The following is a 19889-nucleotide window of genomic DNA, read 5'->3' on the forward strand; positions in this document are numbered from 1 at the left end:
AAAAATTATACAATTTTAAAAAAAATTTAATTTAAAAATTGTATAAAATTTTTGAATTTAATTTAAAAAATACAAATTAAAAAAATAAAAACAAACTATATTAGGAAAGCAGTAAGTGAACAAATGTAACAGTTACTGATTGTAAAAGTACCAGATGGAGGGGTAGGATTTAATAAGCTTTGCTTCTTCCTACTCCTTTTGGACATGTGGAACTGTGAACTGATTATGTGATGCATTCAATTGTAATCTGATGCATGTTCAAATGAAATAAAAACCATTACCATTACCAAACAAAACGAAAAAAGCCCTTTACTTGCAAAGGAGCGTTTCAATAGTAATAGCAATTCAATCAGTGAATACCTGATGTCGGCTCCTTTCAGCACCGAGTCAGCGTGGTCACCAATCACCTCCTGCTTGAGATAGTAGAGCATACGCACCCTCAGCAACACCCTGGAGGAGGTATCAAAAACACGTGTTAAAACATGACAATAACACACACACACACACACACACTTTGCAAACAGTCCCACTAACTTGTTGCACTGGTGCTTGAGGTGTTTGCGGTAACTGTCGTCAAGCAGAAGGGTATCAGGATTGTACTTGCGGATCCACTCCACTTTCTGCACATCAAACGTGCTCTGAGCTTTTACCCTCTTACCCTTCCTGCCCCTGGGGACGGGTATGGAAAGGCCTACGCAAGAAAGAAAGTTTGAAGTCATGAAAAAAAAACCAAAAACATTTCTGTGGCTATCTTTGTGCGTCCTCCTACCGGAGTGGTTGAGCAGTGTTTGGGGTTCACGTCCGTTCTCCGGTGGTGTGATGAGTTCCCAGATAAAACTCTTGATGTTCTCATCGCCACGGTAGTGCAGGAGACAAAAGACCAGGATGACGCGGCATATCGTCTCCACGTCGCGATCACTCAGTCGTCGCTTACATCTGGCGTGAGCCAAAATGTCCCTCCAGCGCCCCCAACTGGAAAAAAAATGGACAAGATGTAATTCACGTGGAAGGGTCACTGATCATTTACTCACGGTGCAACTTAACCCTAATCTTATGTTAGGGTCGGCAATGACCCATTTTACATTTTCATTCATTCATTATCTACCGCTTTTTCCTCACAAGGAAGGGAACATGCAAACTCCACACAGAGATGGCCTGGGGTGGGGAAAGACAAAATAAGAAGCCAAAAAGTTACCACTTCCACACAAAATAGGAGGAGAACTCATTCATTCATTCATTTTCTACCGCTTTTCCTCATGAGGGTCGCGGGGGTGCTGGAGCCTATCCCAGCTGTCTTGGGGCAAGAGGCGGGGTACACCCTGGACTGGTGGCCAGCCAATCACAGGGCACATATAGACAAACAACCATTCACACTCACATTCATACCTATGGACAATTTGGAGTCGCTAATTAACCTAGCATGTTTTTGGAATGTGGGAGGAAACCGGAGTACCCGGAGAAAACCCACGCATGCACAGACGGGGAGAACATGCAAACTCCACACAGAGATGGCCGAGGGTGGAATTGAACCCTGGTCTCCTAGCTGTGAGGTCTGCGCGCGAACTGCCGTGCCGCCCGTTTTACATTTTAATGCATAAAAAGAATCACATAACATTTGTTTATTGCATCAAGGCTTTTTGACTTTGTCCGGAAACTCTATTTCAAGAAAATCAAACCAAAAAAATAATTTACAAAATTATGGTCTGGTTGAAGTTATGACCACTGTATTGTTAGGGGTCATATAATAAATCATAAGTGTACAATTAGCCAACACAATGACAACCAGCTCCTCTTCTCATCATGTATACTTCAGGGGATTCTCATTTTCTGGTTTTCCAGTATACCAGCAGAAAAACAAGGTCCAGACATGTAAGGTGAATTCACTCATTTGATTGGCTGATTTCACATTTACAATTTGGATCATGGAAAAGAATGGCAAGAAGTACAGTGAACCAAGATCTGGACCTGTTCTGCTTTTTGATTTCAGTTTATACTAAAGTTATGTTGCTGAAAACAATAACTTTTTCGACCTTTTCTTGACATTAATATATATGGGTCAAAATTCACCCCAACACCATAGATGTTTCTTTAGTGATGAATACTAAAATGAGAAAATAAATAAAACTAATTTAAGATTTAAGAGATATGTTCTATAGCTCTCAGTAATAGCCAGGTAACAAAATAATTAAATTTATTAATATGATTATTTTGAGGTTCATTTTACCATTTTTAGAAATTGAAATGGAGGAGTATAGTGACAAAATAAAGCCCGACATGCCCACACCAAAAGTATTAAAACCAACATTTTCATGGATGAGGAAGCCTAAGAAGGTAACCAAGACATGAGAAGCAAATTTAATGGTAACTTATTATTTTTTGTGTATTTTATAGCTGATTTAATACATGGGTCAAAACCGACCCGTTAACATAAGAGATGATACCAGAAAGCTAACACAAGAGGAAGGTTTAAAAAAAAAAAAAAAAAGGTTATTTTCTACATACCCATAGACAAGCAGATGTTTTTCCACGCGGAAACAGTCTGTGCGTCCGTAACCCACTCCGCTCTGACGATCGGAGCGTCGGGAAGAACGCGAGTGTCTGGAATTTGCAGGCGGGTACTCTTCGTCACTGTCCATGTCAGACAGCTCCCCGCCTTCTCCTCGCAAACTGGAATACTGTCGAGTCTGCTTGCGTACTCTCGGAGTGTCAATCACAAGTGTGTTCTAAGGAGAGACGATTTATGAAATATTATTCTTAAAAATCGGTGAAAAAAAAAAAAAAAAATCAGTTTACCTTTCGGTTAATCGTGTCCATATCTATGTCAGCTTTCTTGGCCCACTTTTGCCAGAATTCAGGGTCGTCAAGGGCGATGTCGTTGCGGTTCTCAGAGGCCACAAAGCTGGCCTTGGAGAAGGTGGACCCCTTGCCCTCGCTCTCGATGGTGATGGTGGTGGCTCGTCGCTGGAGGATCTGGTCGATGTCTTCCTCACAGAAACGACTGCCCTCGTCGTTCTCGTCCATGATGGCGGCGTATGCTCCCTTCCGGAGCAAGTCCTCGATCTCCTTCTTGGAAAACTGCTGGATCTGTCAGAAGTAACACAAAATCAGATTTAGATTTATGATGATGATAATTTAGATTGATGATGATAATTATGGATGAAGAGTCTTGAACCAGTCATGATGTGCTATACATATCACTATATTGACACTTACTATGGTACACATTATGTCATTGGATGGTCATATAAAAAATAATTTAATTTAATAAAAAAAAATTAAACTATATTAGGAAAGCAGGAAGTGAACAAATGTAACAGTTACTGATTGTGAAAGTACCAGATGGAGGGGTAGGATTTAATAAGCTTTGCTTCTTCCTACTCCTTTTGGACATGTGGAACTGTGAACTGATGATGTGATGCATTCAATTGTAATCTGATGCATGTTCAAATGAAATAAAACCATTATCATAATTATAATATTTTCATACAGCATAGAAAGCCTGCTTACAACCTAAATACGGTTGTTAACATATTAGAGCTCTTTAGACATCAAATAACCGCCAACTTCCTTGTTAACTCATGACACTCTTACTATATATATATATATATATATATATATATATATATATATATTATTCTACCATCTTGTGAATGCCTTTTGTGCTTAAATGTTTCATTAAAAGGGAAAGAAATAGATAAAAATTGCTTAAGCGTGCATATTATCAAACTAGTAATAGGTTGTATTTAGCAATAATTGCTTTAGTTTTTGTTTTTTTCTTACCCCATTGACATTGCTGTCTTTATTGCCACTCATGCTTTGCAGAACGGCGCGATCAAGGCCGAGCTTCAGACTTGCTTTATCGAGCATTTCCCTCTCGTACGAGTTCCTGGTGATCAGACGGTAGACCTTGACTGCCTTAGACTGGCCAATGCGATGACATCGGGCTTGTGCCTGGAAGAGGTGACAAAAAATAAATATATAAATACAAATATGGTAATGGTATTATTTCATTTGAACATGCATCAGATTACAATTGAATGCATCACATAATCAGTTCACAGTTCCACATGTCCAAAAGGAGTAGGAAGAAGCAAAGCTTATTAAATCCTACCCCTCCATCTGGTACTTTTACAATCAGTAACTGTTACATTTGTTCACTTCCTGCTTTCCATAATACATTTAAGGTTGTTTTTTTTTTAAATAATGTATGTATATGATCCTTGTATTTAGCAAACAACTGCTTGTATTGTTTCTTGAATTGGCTCATCGTTGTGCATTGTTTGAGGGTCTTACTCAATCCATTCCATAGTTTGATTCCACATACTGAAATGCTGTGGCTTTTTAACTTAGTCCTAGCATATAAGTGTTTTATTTAAATGTAGTTCTTCCCTGAGATCATATTTCTCCTCTCTTGTAGAGAAGTATTGGATGACATTTTTAGCTAATTGGTTATTTTTTAGCCTTATGCATTATTTTAGCTGTTTGAAGATGAACTATATCAGCAAGTTGAAGTATTTGTGATTTTAGAAATAAGGAGTTAGTATGTTCTCTGTAGGCGGCATTATGAATTATCCTTACTGACCTTTTTTTGCAGTACATTTAGCGAATCTTCACATTTAGTGAAGATTGCTTTTATAGTTATTAGCCCATATTTCCACACAATAAGAAAGATATGGTAGAACCAGAGAGCAATAAAGAGTGCGGAGTGATTTCTGATTGAGAACAAATTTTGCTTTGTTCAATACTGAAATATTTCTGGCCACCTTATGTTGTATATTTGGAATATAAATATTGTATGACAAAGGTGTGGGGCAAGTCAAGGCATCAATCTGCCAAACAGACACGTACCTGCAGGTCATTTTGAGGGTTCCAGTCCGAGTCAAATATGACACAAGTGTCAGCAGCAGTGAGGTTAATACCCAAGCCTCCAGCTCGGGTACACAGCAGAAAGACAAAGCGGTCCGAGTCGGGCTTGCTAAAGCGGTCGATGGCGGCCTGCCGCAAATTGCCACGCACTCTGCCGTCAATCCGCTCATAAAGGTATCTAAAAAAAAAAAAAAAATACGATTAACACTAACATGTAAACATGATACATCAGATGAGGAATAAAAAAAAAAGTAGTTTCCTACCTCTTGTTGATGAGGTAGTCCTCCAGAATGTCTAAGCAGCGTACCATCTGGGAGAAGATGAGTACTTTGTGGCCACCAGCTTTGAGACGTGGCAGCAGCTTGTCCAGCAAGACGAGCTTGCCCGCAGACCGAATCAGGGCCTGCAAATGGAAGTCTGGGGCCAGAGGGTCGTATACCATCCGTAACTCTGCTACGATCTTCTCCTCGGCACCTTGTTTAAAGCAAATGACAGATTTTGTCATCAATGTGTGGAAAAAATTGTGTTTATAAATGTACATACATGATTAAAAAAAAAAACAGAATTTTAAAGACACGGGCATGTTAACTCAACCAAAGACTGATTTATATATACGCTTTTTCCAACCCAAACACCCAATCCCGAAGAAGTCTTGTAAAATAGTGTAAATTTTAGTGCCGTTTTTAACAGTAAAATCATGCATCTTCCATGTAGCACTTCACAGTAAGCAGGAAGTTGAATAGCATGGAGCCGCGTAACATGCACAACGTTATTGTGGCATTGAATGGCAATTTTAACGCATTCACACGTGCACTTCACTTCCGAATGTGAGAATTGTAAATAGCTATTTTCCTGAGAGTGAAATGTAAAATATATTATTTATTTTGAGGATGTGAAATTTCAACAATAAATCCAGATACGTTGAAAAGCCATAGCATTTCAGTATGTGGAATCAAACTATGGAATGGATTGAGTAAGACCCTCAAACAATGCACAACGATGAGCCAATTCAAGAAACAATACAAGCAGTTGATGTTTGCTAAATACAAGGATGAAGAGTCTTGAACCAGTCATGATGTGCTATACATATCACTATATTGACACTTACTATGGTACCCATTATGTCACTGGATGGTCATATACACCTCGTACTTCGGTCTGTGACAAAAAAATGTAAAAAAATTTAAAAATTATTATTTTTAAAAATTTTATACAATTTTTAAATTTAATTTTCTTTTTTAAATTAAGAATTTTATTCAATTTTTAGTTTAACTTTTTTAATTAAAAATGTAAAAATTGTATAAAATTTGTAATTTTTTAAATGAAAAATGTAAGAATTTTATACAATTTTTGATTTAAAAAAAATGAAATTTAAAAATTGTATAGAATGTTTTTGTTTTTTTTTTGTCACGGACCGAAGTACGAGGTGATATGACCATCCAATGACACAAAAATTTTATACAATTCTTAAATTTAATTAATAAAAAATACAAATTAAAAAAATAAAAACTATATTAGGAAAGCAGGAAGTGAACAAATGTAACAGTTACTGATTGTAAAAGTACCAGATGGAGGGGTAGGATTTAATAAGCTTTGCTTCTTCCTACTCCTTTTGGACATGTGGAACTGTGAACTGATTATATGATGCATTCAATTGTAATCTGATGCATGTTCAAATGAAATTAAACCATTACCATTACTATATTAGGCCTGGCGGCGCATGTTAAATATGGGAGGATATACTAGGAATGGGAGTTGCACTACCGTTGATGAGGTAAGGGTGGTTGCAGCACTTGCGCAGCTCCATCATGGTGTTGAGCAGGTTGGGCACGTTGCTGTTACTGTTGGCTCCTAAACTGAGAAAACTGAAGTTCCGCTCCAGGATTGCACGGTAGTATTTCTTCTGGACGTCGGTCAACTCAACCTGAGAGGGAGGAGACAAGAGTGCTGTTACAATGATGGTTTATGATGTAAAAATTAGCTTTAAGTTGCATTTATGTGCCCTCGTTCTTGTATGAGGGTCACAGCTGTTTCACTCAAATCATATGGGACACATAAACACTCACTGTTACATTCAATTTAGCATAAAGTACATTTATTACTCGGGATGCTCCGATCAGAATCTTATGTTGCCGATAGCGATCATCCATGAATGAGATTGGTCGATGCTTTTTTTTTGAGTAATATAAAAACATGGGAAATAAATAATTCTTTATCAGCTCAAGATAAATAATGAGGTCATCATTTGTCATTACATAAAATGTATAGCCTGAATTTTTTTATTCAACATGTTTTTTTACGGAAATTATAAATCGGAGCATCCCTATTTGTTACCATTTTAATACTAACCTCTATGATGGTCTCCTGTTTGGGCGCCAGATTCTTCTCAACATCCTCTTTGAGTCTTCGCAACATCATCGGCTTCAATATCGCCTGCAGCTTCTGAACCTAATGGTGCACAAAAAGGTTCAATTACACCTTTAAAAGTATCTATTTTGTACATAAACAGGTCAACATAATATTTTATAATAATCCCTAAATAAACCACAAAGCATGCTGGGTAAGTGTGTGGAGGGCATCCCAGCAAGGCTTATTGGTTATAGTATATTAGTGAGCACGGCTCCATTGCGCTACCCGCAATGAATTTTTGGTTGCACCGTGACTGAGGTAGACATTTGTGTTGAAAAGTTCCTGTTGTGTTGATGATGTCTGAGGAAAAATATCACGCTGATTCACAGCATATAATGAACAACTCGTGCTGCACGGTGGTCGAGTGGTTAGCATGCAGACCTCGCAGCTAGGAGACCAGGGTTCAATTCCACCCTCGGCCATCTCTGCGTGGAGTTTGCATGTTCTCCCCGTGCATGCGTGGGTTTTCTCCGGGTACTCTGGTTTCCTCTAGGTTAATTAGCGACTCCAAATTGTCCGTAGGTATGAATGTGAGTGTGAATGGTTGTTTGTCTATATGTGCCCTGTGATTGGCTGGCCACCAGTCCAGGGTGTACCCCGCCTCTCGTCCGAAGACAGCTGGGATAGGCTCCAGCACCCCCCGCAACCCTCGTGAGGAAAAAGCGGTAGAAAATGAATGAATGAATGATAGGTTTCCGGCTGCACGGAGACCTGGGTTCAATTCCACCCTTGGCCATTTCTGTGTGGAGTTTGCATGTTCTCCCCGTGCATGCGAGGGTTTTCTCCGGGTACTCCGGTTTCCTCCCACATTCCAAAAACATGCTAGGCATGCTGGGAAACCAACACACTCACTTTATTACCCAGCATGCCTTGCGGGTTATTAATTAATGCGTTTGAAAATGAATGAATGAAAGGTTTCCCCACATAGAAAAAAAGGTTTTGATCAAGAATTTGCAAATCCGTGGAGTCGGAATGTCGAAATCCACTACACTAGATCGTACCTGCTCCTCCGTTTTGAGGTCTCCAAATTCTCTGAGGAACTCAATCTCAGATGGGAACTGGGCAGGCTCCAGAAAATGAAGCAAACTGAAGAGTTCCTCCACGGTGTTCTGCAGAGGAGTGCCGGTCAACAACACCTTGTGTTCCTGGGGGGGTGGGGTGGGACGACACACACCAAACGCAGGTGACTCCCGGGGTCAAGGATACAAACGCATTATATTGGCATCTACATTATTTTGCACTCGGGTCGACTAACCAGATCCAACATCTTCAAGCTGTCCAACAGCTTGCAGTTACGATTCTTGAGACGATGAGCCTCATCGATGATCACACAACGCCACGAGATCTCCCTCAGCTCCGGACAGTCGGATAAGATCATCTCAAACGTTGTGATCAAGGCGTCAAATTTGTATGCGCCTGGGATTAAATGTTCCTGTGCACGGAATGAAGCGCGTTAGAAACGTTCCGATGAAATCGAATCTTGTTACGCTATACCTTGTCATCTTTGCAGTACATCTCGTACTGCTGGATCATCTGCCTGCTGGCGAGGCTGCCATGGTACACGATGGCGTTCATGTTGGTCCACGTGGAGAATTCCCGTTCCCAGTTTGTAATGGTGGAAAGAGGAGCAATGACGAGGAAGGGGCCTTGGAGCCCCGCAGCATAGATCTCGGACAGGAGTGCGATGGATTGGATGGTCTTCCCTAGACCCATCTCGTCTGCCAGGATGCAGTTTTGCCTGAGGCCAGAGAAAGAGGAAGTATATTCTGCCTAAAATTGACTCATGAACTATGAATAAATCATATGACTTAGTTATTTAAGTGTTGTCTAATTTGACATGGAGACTTTTGACATTGTCACTGAATGATTGGCTGAGCTTTCAAAAGACGCCGTCACAGCGTGAACGGGTGTGATGACATACCTGTTGTACCAGTTAAAGAGCAGCCAGTTGACGCCCTCCAGTTGGTACTCCCGAAGCGTGTTGCCGTTCTTGTACTCTCGGGTCTCCTCCAGCTTCTTCCACGAGCCGGCCGGGGGTCGGGACTGTGGAAGCGGAAAACGTGACCAAATTCAGCATATTAAAATACCACGTTGCGACACTTTGTATTGTTCTTCAACTACTCCAGGCAAGCGTATTCTACTTTTTTTTTTTTTACTCATTAGTGAAACTCAACAGGCGGCACGGCGGTCGAGTGGTTAGCGCGCAGACCTCACAGCTAGGATCAGGACCAGGGTTCAATTCCACCTACCTCTCCGGAAATGACGTCATCTGGGTGACACTTCTCAGCTTAAGAAAAGTAAAACAAAGGCTGCATGGCGGTCGAGTGGTTAGCGCTAGGAGACCAGGGTTCAATTCCACCCTCGGCCATCTCTGTGTGGAATTTGCATGTTCCCCCCCATGCATGCGTGGGTTTTCTCCGGGTACTCCGGTTTCCTCCCACATTCCAAAAACATGCTAGGTTAATTAGCGACTCCAAATTCTCCATAGGTATGAATGTGAGTGTGAATGGTTGTTTGTCTATATGTGCCCTGTGATTGGCTGGCCACCAGTCTGGTATAAGGTACACCTTTTGGGTGTTAAGTTGCTATGTGATGAATTTAGTGCTGTTGGTCGTGACTGTACACTGGTACATTTGCACATTTACATATTTGCCACCTAGACCTCACAGCTAGGAGACCCGAGTTCAATTCCACCCTCGGCCATGTGAATGGTTGTTTGTCTATATGTGCCCTGTGATTGGCTGGCCACCAGTCCGGGGTGTACCCCGCCTCTCGCCAGAAGACAGCTGGGATAGGCACCAGCACCCCACCCCCGCGACCCTCGTGAGGAAAAGCGGTAGAAAATGAATGAATGAAACTCAACACTAAAAAAATGAAATATATTTTGTTGCTTCCTGATATACAGAAGTCAGAGTGATACCCCATTTTGACACAAAAACAAACAAACAGGAAATCATAACCAAAAACCAGAAGCAACACATGTACCATACAATCGATGCAGGTACCTATATAAACACATATACATGCAAAACAATCTGATTTTACATTAATTAATAACCCGCAGGGCATGCTGGGTAATAAAGTGAGTGTGTTGGCGTGAGTGTTCATTCATTCATTTTCTACCGCTTTTCCGGGGTACACCCTGGACTGGTCGCCAGCCAATCACAGGGCACATATAGACAAACAACCATTCACACTCACATTCATACCTATGGACAATTTGGAGTCGCTAATTAACCTAGCATGTTTTTGGAATGTGGGAGGAAACAGGAGTACCTGGGGAAAACATGCAAACTCCACACAGAGGTGGCCGAGGGTGGAATTGAACCCTGGTCTCCTAGCTGTGAGGTCTGCGCGCTTCATTGTGTGACAGTTACATTTTACTTGTGTTATTTTTGTCTGTTTGTGATGCATGAGTAATAGTGCTAATGTTACCCTGATTGTAATCAAAATTAAAATTTTAATAATAAACACTATAGGCAAGTTGATGTTTGCCTCTGACGACTTTCGGTTCAAATAAAGCGTCCACAATTTAGGACAAATGCGAGGTGAAAATTAGTTTTCTATTATTAAACGGCAAATTATGGAGATTATAAAACATGTTTTGATCAAAAACCGGAATATGCGGAGATACACTGTGTTATGTTTAGAGTCTCACCGTTCTCTTGAGACGGGGTTGCCGAGTTTGGATTTTGCTGAACTCCTCAACCTTCCCCTCGTCCACGTCCTCCTTCAGCTCCCAGGTGGCGTCTTCATACGGAAGGGAGCACCACTTGACCAAGTAGTACACCACATGCTCGAGGGAGACGGGAGAGCAGTATGTCACTTTCCAAATATATTTTCCATTCTTTTCGGAATATTCTAAAATTAAAAAAAAAAAAGCATCTCTCTCTTCTAGAAATGTTTCTTGTACCTCGCCGTTGTCTTTGTCGACACTGTGGGAAACATCGAGAATCCTGTCCACTTCGATGTAGTCCGGGTTGAACAGCTCCTCCTCCTGTCAAGTACAGTAGTATCATCTCGATGCAAAAACAGCAGCATCAGAACAGGTGGTACTCAAAAGTTCAAGTGCCCCCCCCCGCAACACTCACCTCTTGGAAGATATGCCTCATTTGTGCATGTTTGGTCTTGAACCTTTTGATCTTTTGATGGATCCTTTTGTCCTTCTCCAGCTGCTCCAAGCTGGCCCATTCACAGTGCAAATATGAACTAGGAAGAAGAAGAAGAAGAAAGGGAGGATGTATTAGAGCAGGGGTCTCAAACTCAATTTACTTGGGGGGCCACTGGAGCTCGGGTCTGGGTGAGACTGGGTTGCATCAGGTTTTCCCCAAAAAAAAAACATTGATTAAAAACAAAAAAATTAAAAAAAAAAACTTCGCTTTGGTTCCAATTTTCTACAATAAAAGCTCTGATAAAACATTCCACTGTTCTCAAATATCTTACCTTTTATTTTTCTACACAAAATAAGATGAAAAATAAATAAACAAATCAAGAATAAAGAAAATCAATCAATAATAAATAAATAAATATAATAAAAATAATAAAAACTTAAACCACATATAGTTGGTGGGTATACAAATTATTTTTTTCAGATTAAAATGAACAAAGCATTATTAGAGCCCTGTAGTCATGACAAAACACGACTATAGTCACATTAATACTCTTTTATTTACAACATATTGCGCAACTGCAGGGTCTTGAGACACATGCTAACTCGCAAACTAGAGAGCTAGCGACCTAAACGGTAGCCTTCAAGTTATTTCCTTTAAACTTAAATAGCCAAAAACTTACCACTTCCCCACGGATAGGGAGGATAACTATTAACAGTTATTTAACCTTTAACATGAATATTAATCAAACGTAATAATTTTTTCTGGGTACATGATACTATACAGCATCCATATCAAACTTGTGCGGGCCGCACTAACATTAAACTTTCATATCAAGGCGGGGGCCTCAAAGTAGTGTCCTGCGGGCCACATTTGGCCCACGGGCCGCGTGTTTGAGACCCCTGTATTAGTGTATTCGGCATGTGGGTTCACATCAAAACAAATGGAAATATAGTCAACGACAACACAACTGAACACAAAAATAGTTTATAAGTCGGTGTCAGTTTGAGGTCACCAAAAGATGACCGGACATTTTTTGGTAGGCAGCAAGTCTTCCAGGTCCTGAAGCAGCAAAACTGACACTACCACCACCATATTTTACTGTAGGTCTTTTTCTGAGTTCAACTTTTGTCTCATCAGACCACAAAGTATTTTCTCCAAAGATCTTGGGGATCATCAAGATGTTTTCTGGCAAAATTGAGACAAGACTTAATTCTTGTTCTTTTTGTTCAGCAGTGGTTTGGTCTTGGAACTCTTTCTTATGGTGGAGTCATGGACACTCACTAACTGAGGCCTGCAGTTCTTAGGATGTTGTTGTGGGGTCTTTTGTGACCTCTTGGATGAGTCATCACTGTGCTTGTGGGGTCATTTTGCGACAGTTGCCCACTTTTCCATGTTTTGGCCATTTGTTGATAATGGCTCTCACTGTGGTTGGCTGGAGCCCCAAAGCTTTAGAAATGGCTTTATCATTTTTATTTCTTTCTCTCATTTGTTGCCGATTGATATTTTGGTCTACTTCACGTTGTCATGTGATTTCTTCATTGACGACAGGTGAGACAGTAATCAGGCCTGGGTATGGCTAGAGCAATTGAACTCAGTTATGTTTTTTAAATGATTTGAATAATAAAGCATTTTGTGTTCAGTTGTGTTGTCATAATATTTAAATTTGACGATCTGAAATTGAACTCAGTTATGGGATTTTTTTAATGATTTGAATAATAAAGCATTTTGTGTTCAGTTGTGTTGTCATAATATTTAAATTTGAAGACCTGAAACATTTAAGCGTGACAAACATGCAAAAAAAATTCTGCACTTTTCACCTCACTCGATATTAGATGTATTAATTTGTTGTTGTTTTTTTACCTTAAGTATTTATTTTCACAATAATCACAATATTTCTGCAATATATTTAGTGCTGCAGTTCCCTCACAGTTCCCTTCAAGTGTAAGAAGTTATAAGACTTACTAGTTCTTGTATTTTACAAAGAATTCCTCAACATTGGTGTACTGCCCTGGGAAAACCTAGAAGAGAGTAGATGTCATAATATTACACACAAAAAAAGGCAAAAAACATAAAATGAAAAGTAAACTTCATACTTCTTTCTTTGTTAGTCGCATAGAAAGGACTTTATCCACAATGGCAGCATCTTCCTCACTCGGGTTTTCCTGCAAAAAGATAAAAAACCATACAATGTAGTGGAGTACTTACAAATTCATTTTAAAAAGTTCAACGCACCACAAAGAACTGCATGCCAGGCAGTCCGTCGGCGTTGAACTCTATTTCCTGGTGCATGTGAGCCGCTGCGGCGGCTGCTGCCGGCGTTGTCACCGCTGCTACGGGCTGCGCGCTGATGGAGGCCACGGCCGCCGTGGTCGTCATGACGTCGACGTCCTCCTGCTCATCCTCGTCGTCCGTTATCTTAATGTCCAGGTCTTCTGTGTACTTCTTCCTTTTCACCACGCGATTTGAACGCCTCTTCTGGACATGGGAAATTGAATTGTGAGAAGGTGTAACTTTTTCTTCTGATCAGTGTATATATGGCCGATATGAGTGACTTTATTAATACACACAATATCCCTATTCGGCGTGCAAACACCTTAAAGTCCTGAATGAAGTCAGACGGACATCTCGGGTGCTACTTCCTACCAACCATTGAGGACACAATCAATTAACAGTACTTTTGTGTAATTGTGTACACTTCTATTAACGGACATTGTGCTACCTCACATGATTCGGCGTTTAGCATATCACGGGCTACAAGCACGTAGCCATGGTAATGGCAATGGTTTTATTTCATTTGAACATGCATCAGATTACAATTGAATGCATCACATAATCAGTTCACAGTTCCACATGTCCAAAAGGAGTAGGAAGAAGCAAAGCTTATTAAATCCTACCCCTCCATCTGGTACTTTTACAATCAGTAACTGTTACATTTGTTCACTTCCTGCTTTCCATAATACAGTTTACTTTTACAACCAGTAACAGTTTCATTTGTTCACTTCCTGCTTTCCATGATACAGTTTAAGGTTTTTTTTTGTATTTTAATAAAGTACGAGGTGATATGACCAACCAATGACATAATGGGTACCATACTAAGTGTCAATATAGTGATATGTATAGCACATCATGACTGGTTCAAGACTCTTCATCCTTGTATTTAGCAAACATCAACTGCTTGTGTTGTTTCTTGAATTGGCTCATTGTTGTGCATTGTTTGAGGGTCTTACTCAATCCATTCCATAGTTTGATTCCACATACTGAAATGCTATGGCTTTTTAACGTAGTCCTAGCATATAAGTGTTTTATTTAAATGTAGTTCTTCCCTGAGATCATATTTCTCCTCTCTTGTAGAGAAGTATTGGATGACATTTTTAGCTAATTGGTTATTTTTAGCCTTATGCATTATTTTAGCTGCTTGAAGATGAACTACAGTAAACCTCGAATATATCGCATTCAATTGTTCCCACTGGTTTTGTCCGATATAAGCGAAATCCGTTATATGCGTATACCGGAAAATGTCCGTTTTACGCATATATCGGATTTATATCCGGTATATGTGTAAATTGGAGTTTATCCGTTATAAAAAGGCACTTCCTTGGCTATGTTTCCAATGTACCTGGACGCGCAGGCAACGCTGCAAATGACGTCGTATAGCGGCCTGTCACGATTCGGCGAATCGGAGCGCCACGGTGCGGCCATCCGATATATGCGAGGGAAATTTAATGGAAATGCATTGGAACGGGACTGGAGATTTTGTCCGAAATCCCTTATAAAAAATCCGATATATGCAATGAATTTTTATTGGAAATGCATTACAGAAAAATTGGTTCTTTTTTTATCTGTCCGTTGTGAGCGAATTTCCAATATATCCGAGTCTGATATATCCGAGGTTTACTGTATATCAGCAAGTTTAAGTTAGGAGTTAGTATGTTCTCTGTAGGCGGCATTATGAATTATCCTTACTGGCCTTTTTTTTTTTTTTTTGCAGTAGCTAAGGTATGGTATTGCTGTGCTCTCGTTAGCTAGTTTTATTTTACTGCGCAGTAACTTCCTTCAGAATGAAATGGGAATTTGCACGACGTAGGAAAGCAGTATACGTCTCTTGCTAGAATAGGGATAAAACCACATAATGTTTCTAAAACACAAGCAAAAGTGAAGTGGACCAGCATGACAGAACGGGCGGTTCAACATCAGAAACGTGTCTCCATACCATGATCAGGTCTTCCTCCAGCGCAGCAGGTGAGGCGGGGCTGAGCTCCCCGTCTGAGTGATCAGAAGACGCATTCCTTTTTCGTTTCTTTGCTCCCACAAGAGTAATAGTGCTGAGAAGGGAATAAAGTAAAAGGGACGTTCAGCAGAGATAGTCATCAAAAAGTCAAGTCCTGTTTCTATATTTCCCCAACTTACTTGGTCTTGATTTTACTTTTGCTTTTGTTTCCTGCGGCGGGTATTACAATCCCTCCAGTGTCTATGACGCTCCCTCCTGCAGGTTTGGCTTTGCCTTTTTTGTCAGCGCCCCCTGCTGGTTTGGATGGCGATCCCGTAGCTACGGGACTTTTCTTCTTGCTCCCTCCGCCGCTTGTCTTTTTCTTTGTGGTCGATACCACCGTGACTGTACCCCCTATTTCCGGCGATGTTTGCGTGGCTGGGAGTTCGTCCTGGTTGAGCACTCGAGGCAGGTTCTTCTCACCGCGGGCTTTGGCTCTCGCTATCGCTTCGGCGACGATACGGTTTGCCTTCTCCTGCTTGCACAGGATCTCGACGCGTCGCACGGAGGAAGAATCGCCGGGGGCCTTTGCGATGCGTATGGTCTGCGTCGGGGAGGTGGTCGTGCTGGAGGGTCCTGCCGTCGAGGTGTTGACGACCTTCACCACGGAAACTGCCCCGCCGCCAGCTGTGGATGCCGAGCTTGTCTGTCAAAGACGACACACAGTGTCATTGTGTCCGTGTCCTGGCAAAAATCATCTCCAGTACTAGGCGCATTAAAAAAAATGGCTACCTGTGGTTGCAGGAGCATTTTGAAAGGCACTGCCAGTCTCTGCCCCCCTTGGCCTTGGGATATCTGGAGTACCTGTGGGCTTCCCGTATTACCTCCTCCTGACACCAGCTGGTACTGAAACAAGACAAATGCAAAACATGTGATCGTCATATGCCGATAAGAGCCGTTCAAAACCGCTCGCATCTTCATCTGCTGTGGAAGACACATGGAAACAAGATGGCTGCGATGCTAATGAGGCCATCTTCACCACATACAATGCAATGAAGAGGCAACGAGGGGGTACAGTGATACTTATTTTCTAGCTTAAAAAATGCTAGTGTTTACGGCTTAAAACTGCACCAAACATGATCTTTTCTGTTGTGTAGTTGCATCATCACTTTGTGCTTCTCACGCAAAAAAAAAACCAAAACGTAAAGGTCTTTGAGAGCAAATGAGTTAATTGGAATCTTGTTAAGACTAACCTGTCTTACGTGTTATTTTAGTGGACATGATTTTTCTTATTTATACACAATATTAAAAACAAATGGTACTTTTTACTAACTTACAGCACATACTGCACTTTTTGTCTTATTTACACAGTGTTCATTTGTGAAATGGATCCAGTGGAATCACAGTAAAAGCAGGACAATGTGTTCATTAGAGATATATCCTGCATGTATCAGTATGGACGTGCTGGACAATATCACCAACATTTAAAAAAAAAGGAATGGGGGGGGGATATATCTGCATATATATATATATATACTTAAAAATACAGTAAACCTCGGATATATCGGACTCGGATATATCGGAAATTCGCTCACAACGGACAGATAAAAAAGAACCGAATTTTCTGTAATGCATTTCCAATAAAAATTCATTGCATATATCGGATTTTTTATAACGGATTTCGCCTATTTCGGACAAAATCTCCAGTCCCATTCCAATGCATTTCCACTAAATTTCCCTCGCATATATCGGATGGCCGCATCGTGGCGCTCCGATTTGCCGAATCGTGACAGGCCGCTATACGACGTCATTTGCAGCGTTTGCAGCGTTGCCTGCGCGTCCAGGTACATTGGAAACATAGTCAAGGAAGTGCCTTTTTATAACGGATAAAATCCGATTTACGCATATACCGGATATAAATCCGATATATGCGTAAAACGGACATTTTCCGGTATACGCATATAACGGATTTCGCTTATATCGGACAAAACCAGTGGGAACGATTGAATCCGATATATCCGAGGTTTACTGTATATTTAAGGGTATTCATGGCATTAATTCCATAATAGTAATGCAGAGGCCGGAATTAGAACCCGAATATTCCAAACTTAATTTCCTCAAGTACTTTCATTAAAATGAAGATAAAATGGTACTGTTGCTAACTTCTAAAATTATAATTTTAGAATAATAAATAATAATTATAATTAAGATAAGATATGCCTTTATTCGTTCCTCAGTGGGGAAATTTGCATTGCACAGCAACAAGAGTAAAGAATCAGTTAAGCAGTACAAAATACACAATATAGAAAAATAAACAATATAAACAACCCAAGTATTAACAAAATCAACAGTTTTTCAGTTAATTAATATTAAAATAATTATTATAAATAATAATAATAAAAAAAAAACTCTGTCTCACCTTCACACCTCCTTGCTGGTTAGGCTGCTGTTGCACCTGCAGCTGGATGGTGAGGACTTTGGGCTGCCCCCCTGCCTGGCCTGCAGCCCGGGCCTGTGTCAAGGCTGAAAGCTGACTTCCCTGGAGGACCAGTTTCCCCCCGGGGAGCTGACCCAGGACCAGTCTAGCCGGAGCTTGGGCCTGTTGTTGCTGTTGCTGCTGTCCTCCTTGGGCTGTCTGAACCTGTGTGACCTGCGGCTGGCCTGCCACGGTTTGACCCGTTGGTGTCGCAGCAGCAGCCGCCTGTGACGGCTGTTGGAGAACCAGTGTGATTCTTTTTGCTTCGCTCCCCTTGAGGAAAATTAAAAAATATGATTAGCCGCATTAGAAATAAGACAAATACATAAGCTATATATATATGAAGAGGTTACCGGGGTCTGGGCCTGCATGGCTGGCTGAAGCTGCACCTGATTTTGCGCTTGGACTTGGATGTGAGCAGGCTGGCTCTGGACTTGGACTTGGGTCTGGCCCTGGGGTATCTGCACCTGCACCTGCTGGCCTTGCGTCTGCTGCACTTGCTGGGGCATGGAGGTGAGCAACACCTGCTTCACGGGCCCGTTGGGAGACTGCAGCAGCCTCTGCACGCCGGCAGACCCGACCTTAACCTGGGCTTGCGCCGCCGCGCCCGTCGCTTGGTTCAAAACCGCTCCTCCTTGCAATATGGACATGCCGGGTTTGATAGGCGAGCCGGACACCAAACGAATCACCTTGCCGCCGGTTTGACCCGCAGATGCGGGCACAGTCTGCAGGACCTGGGCTTGTCCTTGAGGGCCTTTAAGAATGACAATTTTCCCGCCGGCTTGCTGTGTGATGGCGGCTAACTGCTGCGGAGTGAGCTGCTGAGCTAACTGTGCGAGCTGCTGTGCGCTAGCGGCGGTGGCGGTCGTCGTAGCTGGAGGGCTGGAGACAGTTAGCGGGGAGTTCAGCAGAACGGCGCTACTGGTAGCGACGCCGGTGTTGCTAGCAACAGGTACGGCGACCTGGGCCGGAACTTGAGGTACAGAATCAACAGCAGCAGGAACTTGGGCTACAGCTAAAGGAACCGTCTGAGCGGGTACCACTTGCTGCTGCGCGGGGACCGGGATTGGGGCCTGTTCAGGTACGGCGGCGGCTACTACGGGTACACCGAGGCCAGCGTTGACGGCAAGCTCAGACTCAGGGGTGTCCATTTGACCCAGTGCTAGTTTAAGGGCTTCCTCCACGGGGTCTGAAGAACCCTGCGAGAAGGACTCACCCGGAAGTGCATCCAGATTAAACAGTGGGGTGTCCTCAAAGAGGTCCATTATAGGGTCTGCCATCTTGCCCCCTCCACACGGGGAGATGGGCGCAACGTGAGAGACGCTCCGAGATGAAAGCTAACTTGAACTTCCAGTTCTTCAAAATGTCAGAGGAAAGAGCTGGAGATAGGATGGTGGGGGGGGGGGGGGGGGGGGGGCACAAAATATATATTTCCTGATTATTGCATAGCTCAAATATACAATGGATACTAAGCTTTTCCAAAATGTCCTTAAATAACTACATTTGTTTTTCAGTGTTGGGAAAACTGCTCACAATTGAGGATCCAAAACCACATAAAAGTAAACAATATTAAGTTCAAAGGACAATAAACTCACAAAAAGCGACTGAATAAGCAGAGTTCGTCTTTATATTTACCTACAGCCAAATTGTGGTCACATCTAAAAGGTAAACTGATAATTCGGGTTTTATTCTAACTAAAATAAATAAATAAATAAGCAGCTGTAAAGGTTCAATAGATGAATAAAAATGGAGTAATTAGGAATATTTGATATTTCAGTAATTAGATGAGGTAGTGATGCAGGAGGGGGGGACGCAGGAT

The 19889-nt window shown here is 41.6% G+C and overlaps 1 protein-coding gene across 3 annotated transcripts in view; it reads right to left on the reverse strand.

Annotated features, from left to right (window-relative positions):
* The window catches only part of chd8 (chromodomain helicase DNA binding protein 8), a 30073-nt gene that overhangs the window by 9644 nt on the left and 540 nt on the right, over window positions 1-19889 (reverse strand). For 2 of the 3 annotated variants that reach the window (XM_058069106.1, XM_058069105.1), the window contains exons 2-26: window positions 18424-19449; window positions 18014-18343; window positions 16387-16500; window positions 15795-16300; window positions 15598-15709; window positions 13620-13862; window positions 13481-13549; window positions 13350-13405; window positions 11367-11484; window positions 11189-11272; window positions 10934-11071; window positions 9197-9318; window positions 8770-9013; window positions 8531-8707; window positions 8277-8420; window positions 7216-7314; window positions 6631-6790; window positions 5130-5340; window positions 4849-5044; window positions 3781-3951; window positions 2794-3084; window positions 2503-2723; window positions 770-972; window positions 535-691; window positions 361-450 (exon numbers count right to left, since the gene is read on the reverse strand). In XM_058069106.1, the coding sequence (XP_057925089.1) occupies window positions 361-450; window positions 535-691; window positions 770-972; window positions 2503-2723; window positions 2794-3084; window positions 3781-3951; window positions 4849-5044; window positions 5130-5340; window positions 6631-6790; window positions 7216-7314; window positions 8277-8420; window positions 8531-8707; window positions 8770-9013; window positions 9197-9318; window positions 10934-11071; window positions 11189-11272; window positions 11367-11484; window positions 13350-13405; window positions 13481-13549; window positions 13620-13862; window positions 15598-15709; window positions 15795-16300; window positions 16387-16500; window positions 18014-18343; window positions 18424-19350 (5183 nt within the window). In that variant the 5' untranslated portion in view covers window positions 19351-19449. Of the gene's footprint in view, window positions 1-360; window positions 451-534; window positions 692-769; window positions 973-2502; window positions 2724-2793; window positions 3085-3780; window positions 3952-4848; window positions 5045-5129; window positions 5341-6630; window positions 6791-7215; window positions 7315-8276; window positions 8421-8530; window positions 8708-8769; window positions 9014-9196; window positions 9319-10933; window positions 11072-11186; window positions 11273-11366; window positions 11485-13349; window positions 13406-13480; window positions 13550-13619; window positions 13863-15597; window positions 15710-15794; window positions 16301-16386; window positions 16501-18013; window positions 18344-18423; window positions 19450-19889 lie in introns of all 3 variants that reach the window. The other variant, XM_058069107.1, reaches the window with a different exon arrangement.

Source organism: Doryrhamphus excisus, chromosome 3, assembly GCF_030265055.1.
Source record: "Doryrhamphus excisus isolate RoL2022-K1 chromosome 3, RoL_Dexc_1.0, whole genome shotgun sequence".
Taxonomy (NCBI): Eukaryota; Metazoa; Chordata; class Actinopteri; order Syngnathiformes; family Syngnathidae; genus Doryrhamphus; species Doryrhamphus excisus.